Source organism: Ambystoma mexicanum, chromosome 8 (assembly GCF_040938575.1).
Source record: "Ambystoma mexicanum isolate Mex_15411 chromosome 8, UKY_AmexF1_1, whole genome shotgun sequence".
Lineage (NCBI taxonomy): Eukaryota > Metazoa > Chordata > Amphibia > Caudata > Ambystomatidae > Ambystoma > Ambystoma mexicanum.
Genome location: NC_090929.1, coordinates 113,678,570 through 113,701,117, shown reverse-complemented (window position 1 = coordinate 113,701,117; position 22,548 = coordinate 113,678,570). Strand labels below are relative to the sequence as shown.

The window sequence follows — 22,548 nt, the reverse complement described above, 5'->3', positions numbered from 1 at the left end:
ACCAAGGCAATGCCCGTAGCTTCCACTCCTGCCCAAGGGATCTATAGGTGCTTTACCAAGGCAATGCCCATAGCTTCCATTTCTGCCCAAGGGATCTATAGGTGCTTTACCAAGGCAATGCCCATAGCTTCCTCTCCTGCCCAAGGTATCTGTACCAAGGCAATACCCTTAGCTTCCCCTACTGCCCAGGGGATGTATACCAAGGCAATGCTTGTAGCTTCCCCTACTGCCCAAGGGGTCTATAGGTGCTTTAGCAACGCAATGCCTGTTGCTTCCCCTTCCAACCCAAGGGATCTATAGGTGCTTTACCAAGGCAATGCATGTAGCTTCCCCTCCCGCCCATGGGATCTGTACGTGCTTTACCGTGGCAATGCCTGTAGCTTCGACTCCTGCCCAAGGGATCTATAGGTGCTTTACCAAGGCCATGCCCATATCTTCCACTCCTGCCCAGGGTATCTAAACCAAGTCAATGCCTGTTGCTTCCCCTACTGCCCAAGGGATGTATACCAAGGCATGCCTGTAGCTTCCCCTACTGCCCAATGGATCTATAGGTGCTTTACCAAGGCAATGCCCATAGCTTCCACTCCTGCCCAAGGGATCCATGTGCTTCACCAAGACAATGCCTGTAGCTTCCCCTCCTGCCCAAGCAATCTAGAGGTGCTTTACAGTGGCAATGCCCGTAGCTTCCACTCCTGCTCAAGGTATCTATACCAAGGCAATGCCTGTAGCTTCCCCTACTGCCCAAGGGATCTATAGGTTCTTTACCAAGGCAATGCCCATAGCTTCCATTCCTGCCCAAGGGATCCATGTGCTTCACCAAGACAATGCCTGTAGCTTCCCCTCCTGCCCAAGCGATCTATAGGTGCTTTACAGTGGCAATGCTGTAGCTTCCACTCCTGCTCAAGGTATCTATACCAAGGCATGCCTGTAGCTTCCCCTACTGCCCAATGGATCTATAGGTTATTTACCAAGGCAATGCCCATAGCTTCCATTCCTGCCCAAGGGATCTATGTGCTTCACCAAGGCAATGCCTGTATCTTCCCCTCCTACCCAAGGGCTCTATGGATGCTACAAGGCAATGCCTGTAACTTCCCCATCTGCCCAAGGGATCTATAGGTGCTTTACCAAGGCAATGCCCATAGCTTCCCCTCCTGCCCAAGGGATCTATGTGCTTCACCAAGGTAATGCCTGTAGCTTCCCCTCCTGCCCAAGGGATCTATAGGTGCTTCACCAAGGCAATGTCTGTAGCCAGTGGCGTCGATAGGAATACAATTTAGTAGAGGCACAGAGGGGGCCACAGAGAAAAGTAGGGGGACTGCCTATAAAGAGGCAATGTCCGAGGTCCGAAGCGATCGTGCAGAAAGCTTTTGTGCACACCAACTATCACACCCCACTGCACCTCCCCTCCCATCAGACTGTAGGCACGAAACCATTAAGTCACTAATGACACATCATAAGTGGTTGTATGCGCTACATTCTGATTGGCGGGGCTGATCTTGGCTGCAGGGGGAACTTAACAGCTCTTCATTGTTGTGCAGCAGCATTGATTGCGTCCCTGTGTGTGTGCTGTGTGGGCAGACACAGCACTGCAGGAGAAAGTAGCCCAGCTGATGAAGGGTGGGCAGGGGGGAGGGGGGGCAGGATTTCACAGGAGAGGCCCAGCACCCCCCCATTCCCCCTAGCAATTCCACTGCCTGTAGCGTCAACTCCTGCCCAAGGGATCTACAGGTGCTTTACCAAGGCAATGCCTGTAGCTTCCCCTCTTGCCCTAAGGGTTCTCGGGAACGAGCCAAGCCCTGTGGCTTCCCCTCTTTCCCTAGGGATCGCTGTTTGCCTTAGCATTACATTACCTGTGGGCTTTCCCTTTTAGGGGATCTCTGATTCATTTCTAAGGCCAGACCTGTACCTTCCCGTCCTTCCTTAAGGATCACAACGTGTTTGAATGGTGTTTTCTTCCTCTCTCTCTCTCTTGCTTGTCCTCTCTCTGTTTCCCTTTGACAGCTCAGTACCGCAATAAACATTGCCCTGTGAGGATACAGGCTACGATATTATAGGGTCAAATATGCATAGGGGGTGCTCCTGTACCTTCTAGCACATTCAGCAATCCTGGGGCAGCGAGATGAAAGTGCTCTGGCTCCACAGGCCATGTAGAGAAAACAGGAAGCTCTGCCTGGTTCCTGTTGCGTGCTGCACAGGAGCCGTAGTTTAATAGTGGTAGACGGTGCGAAGGAGCGTTTGGATTCTGCATTAGGGTGGGCGTGCATGCAAGGGTTTGTGTCGGTAAGTGTGAATGTGAACAAGATAAAGCTTATGTTTTGCGCTGCGCATGTGAACGAACGAGAGAGAGAGAGAGAGAGAGAGAGAGAGAGAGAGAGAGAGAGAGAGAGAGAGAGAGAGAGAGAGAGAGAGAGAGAGAGAGAGAGAGAGAGAGAGGGAGAGAGAGGGAGAGAGAGAGAAAGAGAGAGAGTATGTGTGTATATATATATATATATATATATATATATATATATATATATATATATATATATATATATATATATATATATATATATATATGCCCCCGCAGAGAGCAGACCCTGATTGGTGCAATGGAATTTTTTTACTGGCATAAAGGGTAAAGACAAAATGAGTGTTCTTAAGTGGCCATACTGGTCTACTTTGGTGCAGCCGGAATAGATCCACCCAACTGCAGCCAGGACCCACCCAGATGCAGGAGGGCCAATATTGGGTTGTCAGCTAATGTAACAGGATGTAATTTCACCAGTTTAATGTAAACGCAAAATGGAACCGTAAAGCTATGCAGTCCTCTTGCTTGGCCGCTCGGTAGCACCCAAGTAAACATCTTTTCAATCTGTATATATGCCTCTTGGCCAAAGTATCGTATTATTTCCAACTATGCAGATTTTAGTGAAACCATCAGGTAATCGAGATCTCACCTGCAATACAATGAGGTTCTCGATAAAATAAGATAAATCCCACAAAAACACAATGCTGGCAAGTTAATGCCACTTCCGACCCCTTGTATGCCATCATCTGGCACAACACCTTCAACATACCCCCTTACCACACTCCCCTCGGTTAGAGATTTTGGGATTATCATGATGTCTTTCTGCGCTTATCCTTCTGAAAGCTTGTGGCAGCTGTCAACGCCTTCATTTCAGCTTGCTTGTTGTCGCAGTTTATTACGTGGTCACACCCAACTCATGGAGTTCCTTTCCCCACATTGAATGTGGCACACACTAAAGCACTTGGTTTTTCTGTTTGGTTCACTTTGGTAAGGCTTCCAACCCGTCTCGCACCCAACCCCAACAAGTAACCATTGCCACAAAGTACTAGGAACCAGGCTGGTGTGTATTCAAATTAGATATATTTATTAATTTATTTCAACCAAATATCACAAATAGATAAACATCAGTCGCAAAGGCTGTGTCACACAAACACAAATGACTTCCGTAAAGGCACCAACACAGAGCTAATACTAGGATATGCAGTTACAAATATTGTGTTTTAAATCACGCACCAAGACAGAAAAAGAACAATTCAACACACACAGTGATTGTAGATTTTGTTATGCGTTCTCCCAGCAACCATCACCCTTCAAACATCAATTAGACTCAACTCCTCTGAATGGAAGGCAGTGGCAGAGAGTGGGAACACAATGGGAAAATTGAGTTTGGGGTGTGAATCACAGAACAATATGGGAGAAAGAAAAGCAATGGGAAATTTGTTTTGCCACACCTAAAGCAGGGCTTTGTGTTTTTAGTCAGAGCACAATGGGAAAATCGTTTTTTTTTAGTGTTCATCACAGAAGCAATGTAAAAGAATGAAAGCAATGGGAAATTTGTGTTGTACCCCGTGCACTCATGTGAGAACAGAGTTTTGGGATTCATTCTTTTTGGCTAATCTTTAGGTCTATTCCAGCTCACAACACACTGGGAAGAGCGTGTTGGCTTTGAATGCCGACAAACAGATCCTGTGATTTCAATAGGGAAATTAATTGATTTATTTTGATTAAATGTGCTAGGGATCTACACAGACAAACAGGATATTTTTCTATGGGGAAATAACTAAACCAATGCTGAAAAAATATAAAGCCTACACAATGTTTGGCTTTGGGGTAGTTCTACTTACAGGAGAGGTCTGGACTGGGCATCAGGGAACATCAGGGCACCACTGGGAGAGCAAAGGGTCAGTCAAGTATCTCCTCTGAATCCTCCAAGGGGTCCCAATCAGCTTCTATGTCTCCTGGTTCCTATCTCAAATGCAAAATTAGGCCTCTCTGCTGGGATGTTGTTCCCCAGATTTCAGCAGCAGGTTGCCTCTCAGAACTGTGTAAGAAGTCTAGTTCTCATGCAAACTGGTTTATTTATAGGGCAAATGACATCACTAACTTGTCATGATTCGCGCGAAAGGGATTGGCTGGTCTTCACTACCCAAGTCTGAAATCCGCACGCCCTTCCTATGCAGGGATATAGTTTTTCTTCATTTACTCAGGAGCCTTATCAGTGAAAAATATGCCACTTTACCATTCCCATGTTAATTATGACCTGCACGCACATACCACCTTTCACCTCTCTTGAAATTAAGGGAAGGCCCAAATCACATTTTCCTTAATAAAATGAGTTGTGTTCATCACACCAACATCGTATTAGCATGGTTACAAGGGGGTTACTATCACCTTTAATAAAAGTCTGGAATGACCATTGTGGCATTTATGCTGCCCATGTTATGCGATAAAATGTATTTCTCCCATTTTAATCAAACTGCAGTTTCACCACAAGTCTCTTTCACTCCAGCCCCAACCTTTTTTTAAGTTTAATTTCTCTTTTTAGGCATGCGACTAGCAGAGCCTGGTCTGTGTTTAGGTCCGCCTCCCCCTTCAAAGCCTAATAGCCACACTAATGGACTTTTTATGGGACTTGTGATCTCCAGGTCACTCCTGCTGTAAGAACAGACATGGCTTATCTGGTCTTCACTGTGTTTTTCGATCTAAGCCATGTAATTCTTTCTTATATTTTTAAGTAATAGCTCTGATCGATGATGACAACCAGGCTTGTCTTCAGGACAGCAGAGGTGAGGTCATGGAGCTTAGTTTCATGTTGGGAGAAATAACCGTCCATGTACCCTGCAGCAAATAGCCTTTAAACTCTCACATATTTGTAATTTTACACAGAATCTTATAAGGCTTTCACAGTTTCAACATACACGAGTGTAACTTCTAAATTGTCCCTCTTTATATGGGTATTATGTGAGAACATCAAGCTTTGAACGTCTAGCGAGCATTTCTCTTTGCATACTGTCAATTTGGATGAAGAAAAAATGAAAATGACATTCTTTTATTTACTTCACAGGAAATACTCTGTTTCACTTTAGCTGCTTGGAGCACAATCTGGTATCCCATTGAATATACTGTCCACTGCGATTTCTTTATATGTCAGTGCAGCTCTCCATGGATTTGTCAAAACATCATTGCCACGTGTCTTTCTTTTCCTTCCAGGCATTGCACATATCTTCTCACTTTAATGTTAAGTCCACTTTCTTTCCTTTATGATTTAGTTTCCATAGGCCTTATGTCCGACATCATTTCTGTGCTGGCCTTATATTTCTGTGAGAATTCACAAATGACTCTGGCATCTTTATTTCTGGCTTTCAGGGCTAGATTTCACCCCACACTGGATTCTGGCATCAGAATTTACTTTGGGACTCGCCAAACTCATGACCTGTTTGCAGAGGGTCTAAAATTCTCCTTCTCAGAGTTTGTAGATTTGATCACATCTCACCTGCCAGACTTCCCTGCACTGGATCCAGGTCATACAGCAACTCTCTTTCATATCCATTTGCCTATCGCGTAGGTCAGGACAGCATCAGAACAATAACCTTTCTGTCGAGAAGAATCGACTGGTACTGCCAGACGTGGGCGCTTCATTCACAATCCAATGGACGTCTTAGAATTCTGATTTATAGGAAGATAGGAAAGACAGGTTTGGAGGCCACAAACATCTGGAATGACCTGTATGGCTTTACCTAATGGACCCAATCTCCTAGTCTTGTCAATCCGATAGTTTTGTCAGCTCTGTGTCCAACGTCTTTAGTGCTGTGGTGAATGTCTTCACTTAAGAAACCCCCCATAACATAATGTCATTCCTCGATACACCAGGTTCCCCAAAAATCTCCCTCCAGATGGTTAAAGGGGGATACACTGTAAGTGATTTCAATCCAGCACTCCAAATAAGTCAATGCCTAGTTTGGGATGCCCAATGGAAACCCTTATTTATATATTTTTATGTCAAAGTTCTTTTAATTCTGGATGATGTGCCCTTATATAACGCCCCTCTCTTTGAATTCCCCCGGTCTCACTGAACCAAGAAATAGGTTTGTTTTGCAAATTAAAAGATTTATTTGAAGGATTGAACAATAGATAGATTACACTTTTATGAATATGAATATTATCTGAATATCACACTTATGAATATGAACAATAATCAGCAATGGGTAATATTACAATATCAACAATCTCTTTAATCAGTTAGGAGTAGGGATAGGAAAAATAGTACATCAGAGAATACTTTGTATGGGTTCAAGAAATGGCAATGACAGGAAGGAATGCAACACATAAATAAAACTTGATATGACTTCAATCAAAGACAATGAGATCACTCTTTCCCCCTGTTATTAATCACTCCCCTCCCCCCATAATGCAATATGGAGAGATGGAATGAGGGCACACAGGTATCAGGAATAACAATCCACAATTGCAGTTTCAATCCCACTTCACCCAGGAAGCTTAGAGAGAACAGGAATGCTTTAAAAACAGGTCAAAATGCTTTTGAATGTGATTTGCAATAAATGGGGAAAATGCTAAAATGATTTTAATTTGCTAAAGGCGATTCAATGCTAGTGAGAGTGGCTTTGGATTGGTTCAGGTCAACACTAGCAATGATTGTAGAATGATTAGCAAATGGAAAACGAAATTCAGAAGTTGAAATCAAGAAACAGCTGTTTTTCTATGAAGTGAAATTGAGCCAAATGGCAAATTCACGGCAACTTTTCCGTGTGCGGGAAACGCGATTACGGCAAAACTATAAGGAATGTCGTTTTGGGTTTGCTGGAAAGCTGAAGATGTTAGGTTCAAAATGACATTTATATTTTGTTTCTAGGACGTGCTGTTCAAAGGTTACAGAGGTTTTTGTGAAGGTAGATTTTTCAGAAACCGAGTCAAGATTTAGAAAATGAAAGGTTGGCTTTAAAGATTAGGAATCAAGTTGGACTTATACTAAGGGGCTATGAAAGAACAAGATACCCAACGGGACAACCACCAGAAGAGGGCGCCTACCGCTCTGATTGCTGTGCGCCAGGACACTTGACTTTCTTCAGAAAATATCAGCGCACAGATGATTATCTCTACAATTATCACAGACTATGTAATGAGAAGAATTCAGGATGGACACAAAATTCTATAATGCGTTTCTGGATAGGTTGAAATGGATTGAATAGGATTACTTTAAACTAAGAGATGACTATGGACAGTTCTAGACTAAATACTCACTCCTATGGCTTTGGAATGGAGTGGGCCCGTCAAAGATCTGGTCAAAGGTTTGGACTTCACTCGCCACCAGACAGGTCTCAGCCACTGGGTTCTGCTCTCAGCAAGGCCCTCTGGTCTGCGTGGCCTCTTGGAATGGATCCGACGGGTTGGTTCTGGGTACAGCTCTGCTCTATGAATCTGGATCTTGGTTCTAGCAAGAGGTTCTTAGCTAGAATAGCAAAACAGCTCAGCCAGGCTGTAGGATTTTGTGGTGCCCCTTGGAAGTTTAGGGGTTAGAATCAGGTTGCTTAAGATTCTGAAGTTCAGCTTTTGGGTTGGGCATTTCTGCTTCAAAGTTCTAGAGTCTGGTTTCTGGATCTATGTCTGGAGCCTGGATCTTCCTGCAGGGTCCTTCGCCAAGAAATCAGTTGATGAGTGGAAAGTGTGTGTCCCGTCTGTCCTCAGCAGTCCCTATTTATCCATTTCCAAAGTGGGTGGGGAGGCTGATTATCTATGCCCAAACCTCTAAGGATCTGATAGGTCAGAGAATTTCCCCTCTCCTGATTTGAAACAGGAGCAGTGTGTCATATGTGTCAGAGTGACACCGTGTTTATGGCCCAAAGGAAATCCCTCCCCTTTGCTTTTTCTTAGGAAATCTATTTCCCCCAAAAACATGTTTCCAAGATGCACAACTTGTTAATAATACATATACACATTACAGATTAATTAAGGCACATCTCTGTTCAAGTCCCATGTTCCTACGAGCTATGGTTCATAACTGACAACTTTTTCGCGCTTTTGGTGGGTTTCTCAATATTAGTTCTGCACCATTTTTTATACATGCATGCACATCCCTGTAAGTGTTCATGTCCCTAACATAAACACAATGGCTACAATATGTATAATTTCCGGGGTTCAGTCTCAGAACATCGCACAGATTCCAGCTTAGCCTTAAACTGTGAGTGAATTTTTCATTTTAACAATCTGAGTTTCATATTTTTGTCAGTTCAGCACACTTTGCTATAAGCATTTTTCTAAAATATACATTTACTCCAATGTCAAATCCACATTTTCAGTCTAGCTCGCCTCCAGAGCTGGGCTGAGTCAGAGGGTCACATGGCTTGCCTTCCTGCCAGAGCAGTTGTTGTGAGTTACACCCGAATTAGCATTTTCTATTCAGCCCAAGGAACCCATTGTTTCTTTCTCCATGCAGCAGAGGAAATCTCCTCCCCTCCTCATTAACATGCCAATGCGATATCCTCCTTTTGGTGGGAATGAACAAGGTGTGAGTTTCTCAGGGGAAGAAAGCCTCTTGGAAGATTTAACTGAATCAGGTTACCTTCTGGTCAATTGTAACATAGTTCCTTGTGAAAAAAATACATTTATAAATTTAAAATAAGCAAATCCATCTTTACTTCCAGTCCTTTTTCAACATGAAAATCAATGTGTGGCACTCTTATATGGCCTTTTGTTGGAAATCTCTTCTTTGGCATAGCTTGGTTCAATGTTCAACTTTACACATGATAAGTTTTAAATCGCCGGCTTCTGACAGAGGTGAGTAACGGTACTACACCCATTTTTGACAGCTTTCTTTCCATCAAGTATCTTTAAAAGAGGATTTTGTTCTGATAACATATGATTCTTGCTGACATTGTATTTATGTGGATTCTTGCAGTAGAATAATGTGGAACACCCAACAAGGAGGTTGGATCTTTTAGGTGGTTTGTGAGCCATGATTTTTGCACATTTTTGACAATCAAGAAGACAGATTTCCAAACAGCTCTGTGTTTCTTTTTGGCAATCAGCATTGCTTTTTCAAGTGATTTCAGGCTAATTTGTGGGTAGCCCAAAGGTGGGTATTGGCAGTGATCTCTTCTGTTACCACTGACATAGGCAAAAGTGGATGGCAGCCTATTTTTAAGATTTTTACTGCGCACTTTCTGGTGATTTTTAGTGAGCAGCATGCTTTCCGGCGGCCATTTCTGATGCTTCTGCTGCCAGCAATGCTCAGTAATGTTGCATGGCCTGAACTAGTGGGTTGAGACATCCCACAACACCTGGGTCTTCTCTCTGTCAAGGTCTCAATTGATTTGTGGATGTGCGACTCCTTGCTCGTCACCTTCACGTGCAGAGTGTTGTGGCATAATATCTATATTACGTTATGCTACGTTATCACCCAACCTGTGCTTCCCCCTACACATGCAGCACATGGCACATGTGATGGCCCAGGCCTAGCCTGGTAGACTTCTGCTGCCCCCAGCAGCACACATCCCACCTCTCTGTGGATTTTAACAGTTTACTATGTTGTTTTTGCATATGATACACTCGCTGGCCTGCATCACAACAGACTACAGAATGTAACGATGTAAGTGCAAGGCTTGTGACCGGAGCTGCAGTTAGGCCATGAGTGTGTTACTGTGATGGAAAGTGCCACCTGGACTTGAGCCAAATATGCTCGAATATTAGTGATTATCCTTTACGAGATGCTCCTCTGAGGCAAGACCTCAGAGCACCTTCTGATAAGTTCTGTGACTTGTTGTAATACGCTCCCCAAATCTCAGCAGGCCATTTGTGTATGTGTTTATCGTGTGCACAGTAAGAAACCTGTTTATGCATCTGCCTGGCCTCGTCTGTTGTTATTTCTGCCTGCTCCACCTTGTACTCCCTGGGCCCTTTTAGGCCACAACAGGTGGAAAGGGGAACATCCATCAATGGCCGCTCTGTGGCAGCCGGGTTCAGGCGGCCATATCTATGGCTAATGAATCCTGAGAGGTGGCATTTATTTTTATGGTTCAGTTTCAATAGATTTGGAGGTGGTTGATGGATAAGCAGGCTCCTGGGAGAAGGAAAAAGGAGCCTGTAGAACATATATATATTTATATGATGTGTATTTTGCATGTGTGAAATGCATGTCAGATGTATGTATGTGATGTGCATTTTTTAATGTTCTGGGTGGGTGGTTGTGTGCTTGTATAGAGAATGAAATGAGTGGATGTAATAAAAGTTGTCAGTGACTGGTGGGTGATTGAGAAGTGATGTGATATTTGTTTTTTAATTTTCAGCAGGGGTCGGTGTGTGCCTGTGTAGAGAGTGATTGTAGGATAGAGAAGGTGTGAGTGACTGGTGGGTGAATGAGTATATGTGGTAATGTGTTTTTGAATTTTCTGGGTGGGGTTTGGTGTGTGTGCCTGTATGGTGAAGTGTGTAATAGTGTGCCTGTGTGTGCGCGTGTGCCTGTGGTTTACCTCCTCCCCTCCCCCTCCCAGGAGAATGGGAATCACTGGAGCATTTTTGACACATCCTTTATTCACTTCTCATGTTTTTACGTATTTTTGGCCAGAGCCAAGTTCATGTGTGCCATTCCCTGCCATATTTTTGTGGAGCCAGCAGGGAAATGTATGGGCACAGCCAGCATAAAAATGTTTTTTTATACTGCCATATATTGAAGGGGCCAGCATCATAATGCATTGGGAAATGCCCCGTGTACTTTTGGTGACTTGCTTCGATAGTACTTCTTTACATGATTTACCCTACACCCTACAAAACCGTTTGTTGGCCTTTCACCCAAATTTTCCCAGAAAGTGTGCTGTGTAATGCCCAATTTTACCCCATTTTCTCTGGGGAGGGAGAAGAATCCCGCCGACCCCCTACCCTCCCCAAACCCATTTTCGTTAGTTCGGGCTCCCTCACTACGCTCAGTCGCAATCAGATTATTGTGGCAAACATTTATACCCTGCAAAAAAACAACTCAACAGCCACCTCTGGTGGCTGGTATATCTGTGGGCCAGTCACTGCCCCCTTCTTTCTACGTTAAAGATTTAAGCTTAGATTGAAAAACATATTTACTTCTTTCACTTGCAGTAGTGCATGCCCCTGCAGCAGCATAATCATCATGGACATTGCGCACACGTGGTAGTCCAGACAGGCCTGGGGTGCAGTATGCCCATTGCTTTGTGAAGGAGCTTGGGGGGTAGGGAGGATACAGTGTGGCTCGTAGGGGAGATGCCAAATGCTGTGCTACTCCATTGGGCACCAGTGGGTCTGACAAAAGGGTACTGTTCAGTGCGCGCCTTGAAGTCTCCAGGAGAGTCCCCGGGTGAGAAGCAACTCGCGGGTGTTTTCAATTCAAAATACCTGTGTGTTGCCATGGATTTATGTGTGCAGCAATGCTATACATGAAATGTTTTTTTTTAATCCTCTGGCACCCAGTATATACTTAGATAATAAAAACCATAGTGGGTCTTGGGTATTTTGAAAGAACCTTTCCCAGGTATTATACTCCAGCAAAGATAACATTATCAGGTGCACTCCCCTCTGTGCACGCAGACCAGTCTAATAGGTTTCTTCTATCTTAGTGGCAGCTGACTCTCAGATACATTTATAACCATTGAAATGTGTTGATACTAAATCCTGGCCAATGATTTAATTTGCAGGCCTTGCTCGTGCAGCATTTTGCTTCTGGGTAAACAGCAGCGCACGCCTCCCCAGATCAGTGCATTTTTGGCTAGTTTAACACAGCAACGCCACAGATAACACGTACTTCTGTGTCCATTGATCTATCGATGTTTCATACACTAGCTGTAGCCTGCGTTAGAGATTTCGGTAACCCTGTTACAAATAGTGCATTATGTATGTATTACATATAGACCCCACGTCGAATCTGGAAAATGACATTCCCCAAATGTGTGATTGTGGAAAAATCATGCCTCCCTCTGTGCCTCGGTTCTTATACGTGGCTGAAATGAGAGGACCTGGAAACACAGGTGCTAGATGCATCTGAAAAATCAGATCTTTTGCCATCACTTTCTGTGATGTCACTTGGGGTGGGGTCAAATTACATCACATCCTGTGATGTGATCAGGGGGGCCAAGGGACGTGTGATGTCGCTTCTGCTATCCCTGGCATCTTGGTGAAATGACATCCCTGTTACCACTGTCTCTATGCTGGAAGTAACTCCTCTGCTTTACTTGTAGTTTGGGAATTAGGTAGTGAGGGTAAATGCATTACCACCGAAGACATGGCAGTAGCAGATTTGCCATCATTTTTTACCATACCACCAAACTCGTAATAAGGCCCAATATTACGTACATTATGAGTAAACAATGCAGCAACTTCCACGACATGAAGACTTGGATTTCATAGCATGAAATATTAGCAAGCATAGAAGTGGCTGGTTGCATGTTTAGTGCACACCCATGTCATGTTTAAGCAACAATCACTAGTTTCCTGGGCTGCATGGGTGGCAATGGCCTGGGGCCCAAAGGAACAAGCGGAGTGATGCAATGGCCTTTACCTAGGGTCCCCAGAACATCACCACCTGGTGCAGGCCTGGAAAACCAGTGTTTATTGCTGTTAGCACCCAGGGTTTGTGAATTGGGGTGCAGCCTGCCATTGTTTCTCTCCTGCAGCTGGTGTGCAACCCGTTGCGTGAGAGAAATGGTGGAGCCCCTCTTCCATTTCCATGGCAGCCTCAGTGGGATGAAGTCCTTGAAATAGGAGTGCTGGTGGGGATAAGATAATTGGGGTCAGTGGCCAGGTGTTTGGCAGTGTGGGCTGGAGAGTTCAGCAGGGCAGGCAAAGGCAGCCGACGCGGAACCTGCTCTGAACCCGGGCTTAGATCGTTAGCTTCAGCTCGGCTTTGGATCAACCTGATTCGCTGCCAGAACTGCCCAGAAGGGTGACAAAGGTGAAAGCAAAGATGCCATTTGTTTGTGTAAAACTATGATTGTGTAAGGTCATTATTTAAAACAGCGGTATTGTTAAATAGACACACTTGGAGCATGTGGCTTGTGGATGATTAACATGTAATTTCCTTTATTATGCTAGAGATCTTCCAATGCATTTTTTGTATTTGTTTTTGGTGTTCATGAGTGCAGGGCACATATTAATATGTGTCCCTTTTCTAATAATTGTTGTTCTCCCCCTTAAACTGATGCCATTATTTCCGCTTGAAAGTGTTACCATTTTTATGTTATCCTGCTTATGTCTATCACCCTGTCACCTTCACACAAAAGTCCACCTAATTAATACATTTCAATTAAAAAAAATAACCCTTGTGATGGCAGTATTTTTCAAAGATAACTATTTAATAGTAAAAGCAAAGAAGGAGCTGCAGATTGAGTACAGTTACAAAGCTGAAGCGGACAGGGAAACACACAGACTAGACGGCAATGGATCTTCCCCGACATAGCCCCCAAACTATGGAATGCCCTACCTAACCCACTCAGGGCTGAGCCCTCTCACTTGTCATTTCGGAAAATGCTAAAAACCATGCTATTCAACCAAATCCACTCCCCTCCATTTTAACCTGTGCCCAGCTCCTCGCCCTACAGACCCTGCCCTCTCTGCCTCCTTGTAACAGTGGCACACAGACACTTGTAACCTGCCTGAACACTGGTTACACTAATGTCAACAGATTCACTAGCACCACTGAGCACTATCAGGCTGTACTCATGTCTTCACCCGTGTTGCTTCCCCACTGTTTCTTGTCTTGTTATGTAACTAAGTATGTTTTCTTGTAACAGCGCCACGACGATGCCTTCGGCTGTTGGGCGCTATATAAATGTTAATAAATAAATAAGCCAGGGTTTTTTGCCTATTTAGCTTAGTGATGCTATAAATGCAAACTTTATAACAAAGGGGATTTTATAAAGGGTTGCACGAGGTGTACATCAAGAAAGCCCTCTAGCTTCTATGAAAGGTAGATGAGCCTGCTGTCAATCCTCGGATCTGTCTGTCAAATGGGCATGGCCTGTTCAGGGGTATCCTGCACCCAGCCCCCACCCGCACCACACTGAAGCTGCATCCTTGTACCAACTCAGCCTTCTTTGCACTCTTTTTTAAAAAATGTGTAGTAGGTATTACTTTCTTTTTCAAAGCTTGCATGCAAATAGCACACAACAAATAATGACGCAAGGGATCCTGGGATGCTGTGGTAAGAGGCCTGTTCTCAGGGCTCAAGTCGAGGGTACACGCTGGTGGACGGAGTCCCCCCCACCACTTTTTCAGAGGACTCCCTGATATGCTAATGTCTGATGACACCACATTCAATTGGTATGTTAATGAGTCCACCCACTTTTTTGTTTTACATTACTTGACCCCTGCCTGTTCTTATTTTGGATTGCATTAATATTAACACAAGGTCCTTGACATCAGAGAGCCAAAGCTTTCTCGAGTCAAACCCAAAAAAGGGAAAGGGCTGAATTTAAGTTCCACCCTAAAAGCAACAGCTTCTTACTAGGAATGAATCTGATTGGATGCCACAAACGCCCGCCCACATAATAATGCTCTATGCGCCGAAACTCCAAAGCAGTCATGTTGAGGAGAGAGAATTGATGAGGGTTCGATTGTCTGCGCTGAGGTGACGGGGAGAGAGGTAGGAGGAGGAATAGTGTGATGTTGGATTTTGTGAGGCAAACGGGGCGGTGGGAGGAGTTGTGAGTTTATGTAAGCTAAGTATTGATTGGTGCGTCTGGTGCACATCATCCTTTAGGATGGGGAAGCGCCTGTGTGGGTCCGCCCACGCATCCGATAATTAAGAAGAAGAAGAAGAAGAACTCCAAAGCAGGACCTTCCTCTGCCGTCCTCGATATGAACATCCTTTCTGCTGAGAGCGGGATTTCTAGGGCTTATGTACATGCAATGGGGGCGTAGGCAATCTATATGTTGGGCGTAAACCCTGCTGATAATATATAGCTATGGCAGGAAGCGATGGACTGGGCTACATAAGTGGCTACTGTCTGCACAATTGGTGGTGAATGGGTGTCCTGCTATCGTTAAACTGACCGAAACACGTTTTTTGAAATGTTTTATTATGTAGGTTTATTAATTCCATTTTGTGTTTGCATTTTTTTCTTCAATTTGTTGCAGTGAATTCCACAGTTTCTATGCACTTTACGGACTTGCACTTTACACATTGTGCACTTTAATAATTATGTACGCAAACAAAATGAGCAGTTGAAATGCACCAGACCAAAGGTCACTTGAGTCTGGGCTATAGTGCAGGGAACATGGGGCCACGTTGATTGGGCCATTTAATCATCACAAATAACGAGAGCATCTTTTCAGGTTCATGATTTTATATATGTTTGAACATTTTAAAAAGTATGTAGGTCCGTTGTTGTGCGTCAAGTTACTTGGCTACCGAAATGTTGCAAATCTAGAGACTTAGTTTGTATTTGTCAGGGGCCCTGTGTGATACAGCATATAATAGTGCTGGCCTGCGTTTCTACCCCTTAGGTCAACTCCTGCACATTCTCTCCAGACTGCCAGATTTTACTCACCTGCTCTGACGACTGCAGACTCTACATTTGGAATGTTCGAAGCGGGAAACTGGTGTGTAAAGTCAAAGGTCATACAGGTAAATCCCCACGTCATCTTCGACGCTATAGGTCAGTGGCATGTTCAAATTATTCCATAGCAAATCAGGGTTATTAAACAAAATGGAGAAACAAAGTTAAAAGCAGCATGACCAAATACCTATTTTTTTAATACATATATTGGACAATCTTGGGGTTGGAAGGTAAGATGTTTACTGAAATCCATCAAAAAATTAATCCAAAAAGCATCATCATCTTTTCAAAGGTTTGAATTAACATAAGTCGGGTGATCCCCTTCCTACAATGGTGGCCGGGGTAACATAACTATAACATAGGGTTTTCCACCATTGAGTTTTCTAAAATGTCCTCCTTATTCAAATTCAATTCTATATAGTCTGCTATCTTAAGCCGATATCCGGCTCTGTGTATCTGACAGGACCACCAAAACAGAGCGCATATAGCAAAGTATAGTTAGAGGTTCAAACACTTATAGAGGGATGCAAAGTGATTCAGACACTTATAACTCATTCATTGGAAATCATAATTGAAATGTATTTACACATTCTATTCATCACAACAGTAATCATTAGCAACAATTAAAACATTAAATGACATGATTAAAGGGGACAGGACCCTGGGGAGACGGAAGCGCAAAAGCAAAAGATAAAATAGTGGCGACTGAAAGGTCCAAGGAGTGTTGATGGCCTTAGACTTTCCCGAGTCTCCTCGATGTGTTATCAGGTAATAATGTCCCCATGCATAACATCGCCGGGAAAAGCCATTGGCGACATTTTATATGGTGGCATTATGTATGGGGACAGTTTGCGGGGATGTCCCCCTTCTCCCCTTGTAAAAAAAGAAAATTCTGGGGTTGCTGGGGTGTCCCCCGCATGTTCAATGTAATAATGTCTCTGCAAAAACAGTGACTTATTTGTCAGGTGATTTTTTTGCAGGAACATTACATGGAATCCTTGATATGGGGTTAGTACATGAATAATTGAAAAGAATAAAAGGAAATGTAACAGGCTGTACATATATATAGATATAGAAAATACAAGTGTTTTTTGTTCCTTATTTGACAATTATTCTCAATGCAACTATTTCTGTTGACACCCCATCACCCTGGATGTTTTCTTTAAATATGCAAAAGAAAGACATTTCAGTTGTCGTATAAAGTTCCCTTTATGCAGAGCATCTGTGCATAAACAAGAATGACTTCCAGTACCGGCAAAATAACTACTGATCTCTATAATTGGCTGTTTGGCTTCACCTAACCCTGTTAAAATCCCATTTGATCCCAGAAAATTGAACATCCCTTTTACTTCCACCAACTATGTACAGTCGTGGGAGTCCTTATGGCTTCATCCAAACTCCAATATAAATCGAGGCCTTTTGGTCATCGTAGTTCCTTCCCCAGAGCTGGAGAGCATTACTTTTCCTACTCGGTAAGGCAGCGGTCATCCTGGCGAATGTGACGGTCGGGGAGGTTGGCTCGGCGGCTGGATTTGCATTTAATGTCTGATAGAACGTGGCATCACCATCATCAGTTAGCTATGGGTTGTGAGGCTGGTGAGGCTCAGGTAAGGCGGCACACGCTCCGAGGTAAGTGATGATGAGTTTATTGGTAGAAGCACCATACCAACAAAATATTATATCGGCGATGGCCAAATCTCGGCTGCCAAACACTGAAGATTCTCTGATGAGGTGGAACAGTCAGCACTACAAAATCCATGGCATTGTAATTGTAATTTGTAATTGGTTATTTATAATGCGCTTAATACCCAGAGGTTTCTAAGCGCAGACCCCGGGATCGAACCTGTGTTGCTCTGAGTCGTCTTGCTTCCAAGGTGAGCGCATTGCCCCTTAGCTATCCTCCCGAGTCATTGGTAAAAAGCCTATAAAGGATAATTTGTGGTTTAATCCAAGAAATTTAGTTCATAATAATTTAGATGGACCTATTTTGAGTAGGTACGGGAACACATATTATATATGATAATATGTAGGGGGGATGTAGGGGAATATGGGAGGGTAGGGGAAGAGAACAAGGGGATGTCCTCCTAAAAATCAAACTTGAACTACCAAAAATAGGTCAAAGTAAATTATCAAAAATAAAACTGTTTAGATAAAACCACATGGAACCCAACAGTGCAATTGTCAAGAAGATTACATCAGGTGTGGCTGCATTTGGCCATGATGATTTTAGGGGGATTTGAAGGAACTTTAGGATATCTAGGAGGGGTTGAAATGCTGTTTGCTCACCTGCTGGGATGTCTTATGTCTTCTTGCATTATTTGGTGCTGATGGGTGTGGGTGTCACTGGTGTTGGTTGGATCATGTTGCTTTTAAGACCGGAACAGTTGTCTAGATGAGATTTTGCACTGTATGATGTGTGTTCATCTGGGTCTTGGATATCGCTGGATTGAACGGAATTCCTCAGAAAAACCCCAATGGAGAGACAGAGACCCTAGAAACAGACAGCTGCATTCAAATACAGGGAGTGTTCCCCATGAATAAAGACTGTCTCCTATCACCCGATGCATCATCGCTTTAGCTAGCAGGACAAGACCTGGGTTTAAGTGCTTCCATTATGAATAGGATAACCAGTGACCCCCTGCAGTCTTCCAGGTGGTTGTCAGTAATTGGCATGTATTCTGCATCCCACCAGGGCCAGTAAACGCCTGCTGCTTCTCTCCTGACTGCACCCTTTTCGCCAGCGCCTCCTATGATTGTACAGTGAGAGTGTGGAAGACCGCCACCACGGAATGCCTCCACATATTGACAGGTGTGTGACAAATGTAACTGCCGGTATCAGGTCCCTTCGGCATATACTAATGTACGTGTGTCAAAAAGGCTGATTTACAAAGACTCCACGCAACACGACCAGGGCTGGTAAGGGGTTTCGAGGGCATTCCGGGGCGAAACCCCTGACGGATGCTGATCATGCCAAGGGCAAGGGGGGTGGATGCACAATCCTGTGAACTGAAGGCCACTCCAGGGAGCCCAAACATGCATGTCTTTCTTACTTGGAGCAACCTTCAGTGGGCGGTGGTTTTAAGGCAAAGAACTATTTATTTATTTAAATTTTGTGACACGCCGCTCGCACAAAGGCCTCAGAGTGCACATGAAAGACAAACAAGAGAACGCACAGAAACAGGCGGCATAGAGAGAACGGGTTATTCATAGTTGCCATTGTGTTTTTACATACAATTGCTGCAAATTTCACATGCCTAGGAATCAGAAGATTAATGCAAGGATTTGCCTCTGTGGCAAAACGTTAACATATTGAGTATTCAATTTCAATGGCCTGTCACACTGTTTACGATATAATTTACAAACATTGCTGTTCTCACTTTACATGTAATTTCAATTAACATTTGCAAAAAATACTCTCTAAAAATATCAACAGCCTTCATCTTACAGAGTTGAACCACACGCTCCCCTTGAAAATGTCATGGTTACGTCATGGAAAGTCTTACTCACTTTCGACATGAGGAATTTTACATCAATACTACAGCTAAGATGGCTCTTGTAGGGTAGAGCCGCCGTGTGAGCTACTATTTTATTCGTAGTGTGGTGCAATCTATAGATCTATTTGTGAAAGTGTGTTTGCACGTTCGGGGTTGGCTGAAATGTTGGCCTGAGGTCGGCATACCGGTCTGGGGTGTACTGGTGAAAGTATGATCTGACCAACCCCACCCATTCACCCTGCACAGGGGTGGAGTGGTATCCAGCCCTGTGCTGTCAGTACACAATGTGTGTGCATGCAGTGTCTCTGCAAGTGTTACTGCATGTGCATGCTGAGTTTCCACGTGTGATTGTAATATTTTGCGTATGCATGCAGTGTTTCCATATGTCCTTTCAATGAGGTGCAGGCATTGTTTCCACATGTACATGTAGTGTTGCTGCATGTACTTGCAGCATTTCTGCATGTGCTTGCAGTGTTTCCGCATTTGCATTCAGTGTAGCAACACGTGGCTGCAATATTTCTGTATTCACATGCAATGCTTCCACGTTTGCATGTTGAATTTCCTGGTGTTCGATGATTCATATGTGGAAGGCAACTGGAATATCTCACATTCCCGGACAATTCTTCCTGGACTTGAAGCTCCTGGGCATCCGAGTTGATCTATTTCAGTCATAGGGTAGAGTATTGCCTGGGCAGAGTGCAACATTGGATGCAGGATAATTGCATTTGTTCAAGTACAAGACCAAAATGCATTGCTTAATTTGTGGTGGGGCTCACCAGGGCTCAGCCCCGGCACTTATTTCTGAGCCCAGCTTGATAATGAGGTGGTGTTTTGGCAACTTTATTATTGTAACTATTAGTCAGTCATAGCGACATAACAATCAACAACAGTGTGCACTGGCCAGGGTCTCTGCATCCTGGGCAGGCACATTGTTAATCACAAACTTGATGACCCAGGTTGGCAGCGCAGGACTATTTAACCATTTCCATGAAAAGGATCAAGATGTGAGGTGAGCATCCTGCACACTAATGCTGGCCATGTCCACACACTGCTCCACTCAGCCTGCATGACAATGCTGCAGATTCTCTGTCTAACCAGCAGGGTGGGTTGACAACAGTAGGACAGCCAACAGCCCCGACACAGGGGCAAAGTCATTGAAAAGATCAATATCGCAGAGGCCAGCCAGTCATGAGTGCCAGCCCAAGACGACCTTGCTGCAGTGTTTGACAAGCAACTCATCAGTTCAGTAATGATTTTGCCAACATTCGTCCAACAATTCACCATGAGAGGAAATCATTTTTGCTCTTTTTTCATGTGGTTGGATGGTTACCATGGTGCACTTGGCACTGAAACGATTAGAGCAAAATGTTAACGGTGATGTGTTTTAAAGAAACACTTAAACATTTATTTCACTTCAAGGCACAACTAATATGTTATGTTGATTTCACCCTCAACGAACCAGTGGAAGTTGGGGATTTAACCCCGAATATGTTGACACTGTATGGAGCAACAGTGGGTGGTGTCAACAGTAGGCAGTGACTTGCCTCTCCCCCCTCATGCAAGAAAATATTTGGGCCCTGGCACTTATTTCTTACAAATTAAGAACTGCCGAAATTCTGCTTCTCCGTCGCACTGCAAACAAAACAAAAAACCTCTTCCTTTTTTATGGCCATCTCATTTGGGGGGTTCTCCGCTCCGCTCCCCCCCCCCCCCCCCCCAGGGAGGTTATTAGGAATCTGGGCGCTTTGTTTGAAAGTCAACTTTCCTTTGCGCGAGAAGTAGATGCAAACAGTGCATACATTCATCCTTATCGCATTAGTCGATGCAAACACCCATTGCGTACAGAACGCTTGAAGATTCTAGTCCATGCTAAATATAATATCCCTTTATCTCAGCATTGCGAAGAAATCAGTAACATTCAGGCAGTGCAAAATCATCCAATACGCAGGATGTCGGGTTTCAAACAATTTCATCAGATCCCTCAGACCCAGCGGGAACTAGGCTGAATCCCAACGGAAGATATGATGCGGGAGCTTACACAAAACTTTGAAAATCGTGAATGGTATTGCACCGGATTATCTCTCATATATGGCACATCCTACGCTCTGGTCTAGTTCTAAAGATATGCTGGTGATTGGCATATTCTGCAAAGACCCCTGTGGAGGAAACATTGTGCGAGAAGTATGCCGTCGCCTATGGAACATTTGCTAAGTACGATCAGAAATTGTACTAAACAAAAGTCGTTAAGCATTGATTGAAAGAGTATTTTTGCTCCCCGCGTGTATCAAAGTATACGACCATGAGACGCTGCTGTATCTATTATCTTGTAATGTCATTCTATTTATGGTACGTTGTTATTGTTTGATGTCTTACATGTGGGCGGTAGAAGATTCTGCGGAGGCCCACCTGACGGCCAGTTCCCGCCAGTTGTACCGCTAGCATTGGATATGTATGTGGCACCCTGTGTACTGGCTAATGACAGTATTGGCATGCTCCCTTCTAGTCTCCACCGATACCAGATGTGGTAGTTCTTCCCTACATTCCCTTCAGCCGCTCAAAGCAATGTGCTGCCACGTCTGCACGTGTACTCTATAGTGCCATGAAACTGCGTGAAGCATATTTGTGCATGCCAAGTACTTCTTGGCCACTGGGGAAGGTCCCATTTGGAGCATATATATGTATGAATGCATGGAATTTATAAAGCGTAAACTGATCAATGCAATGGAGCGCTGCACAAAGGAGACACACCCAGGGGTTACAAGTAGGGTACAGGAGAACTGGGATGGGTAGGCGAAGTAGAGGGGGGGGGTGCTCCAGAGGAGGAGAAAGGGCTGAGTGGAGCACTTTGAAGCATAGGATGTTCCGGTCCTTACTGAAGTGTACGATGGAGGGCATCAGTCTTATAAACGACATCCTAAAACAGAATACATGGGAGACATCTTAAAGCAGGTATAAATTACATGGAAGGGTTCACCAATGTTATCATGTATGTGCAGTTGGGTCCCAGCCATGCAATTTTCCTGATTTACAAAACTAAGTTTAAAAGTAAAGTTTAAAAGCATGTCAAATTGTCCATTACGCCTTGCCTTTACCCTTGATTTTGGAAAAAGTGTAAATGCAGCCTGCCATAAATGCATGGCAGACAGCACGGACTTATGGAATCCACCTGCTTTTAGAAGATACTCTAATGAGGGCATACAAGCGTGTGCTCTTTGAAGGCAGAGGAGGAACGCACACC

The 22,548-nt window shown here is 44.0% G+C and overlaps 1 protein-coding gene across 2 annotated transcripts in view; it reads left to right on the top strand.

The window, feature by feature from the left end:
* Window positions 1-22,548, top strand: part of WDR38 (WD repeat domain 38) — a 48,072-nt gene that overhangs the window by 8,673 nt on the left and 16,851 nt on the right. The window contains exons 2-3 of one of the 2 annotated variants that reach the window (XM_069609443.1): window positions 15,764-15,884; window positions 18,509-18,625. In XM_069609443.1, the coding sequence (XP_069465544.1) occupies window positions 15,764-15,884; window positions 18,509-18,625 (238 nt within the window). The remainder of the gene's footprint in view (window positions 1-15,763; window positions 15,885-18,508; window positions 18,626-22,548) is intronic. The other variant, XM_069609444.1, reaches the window with a different exon arrangement.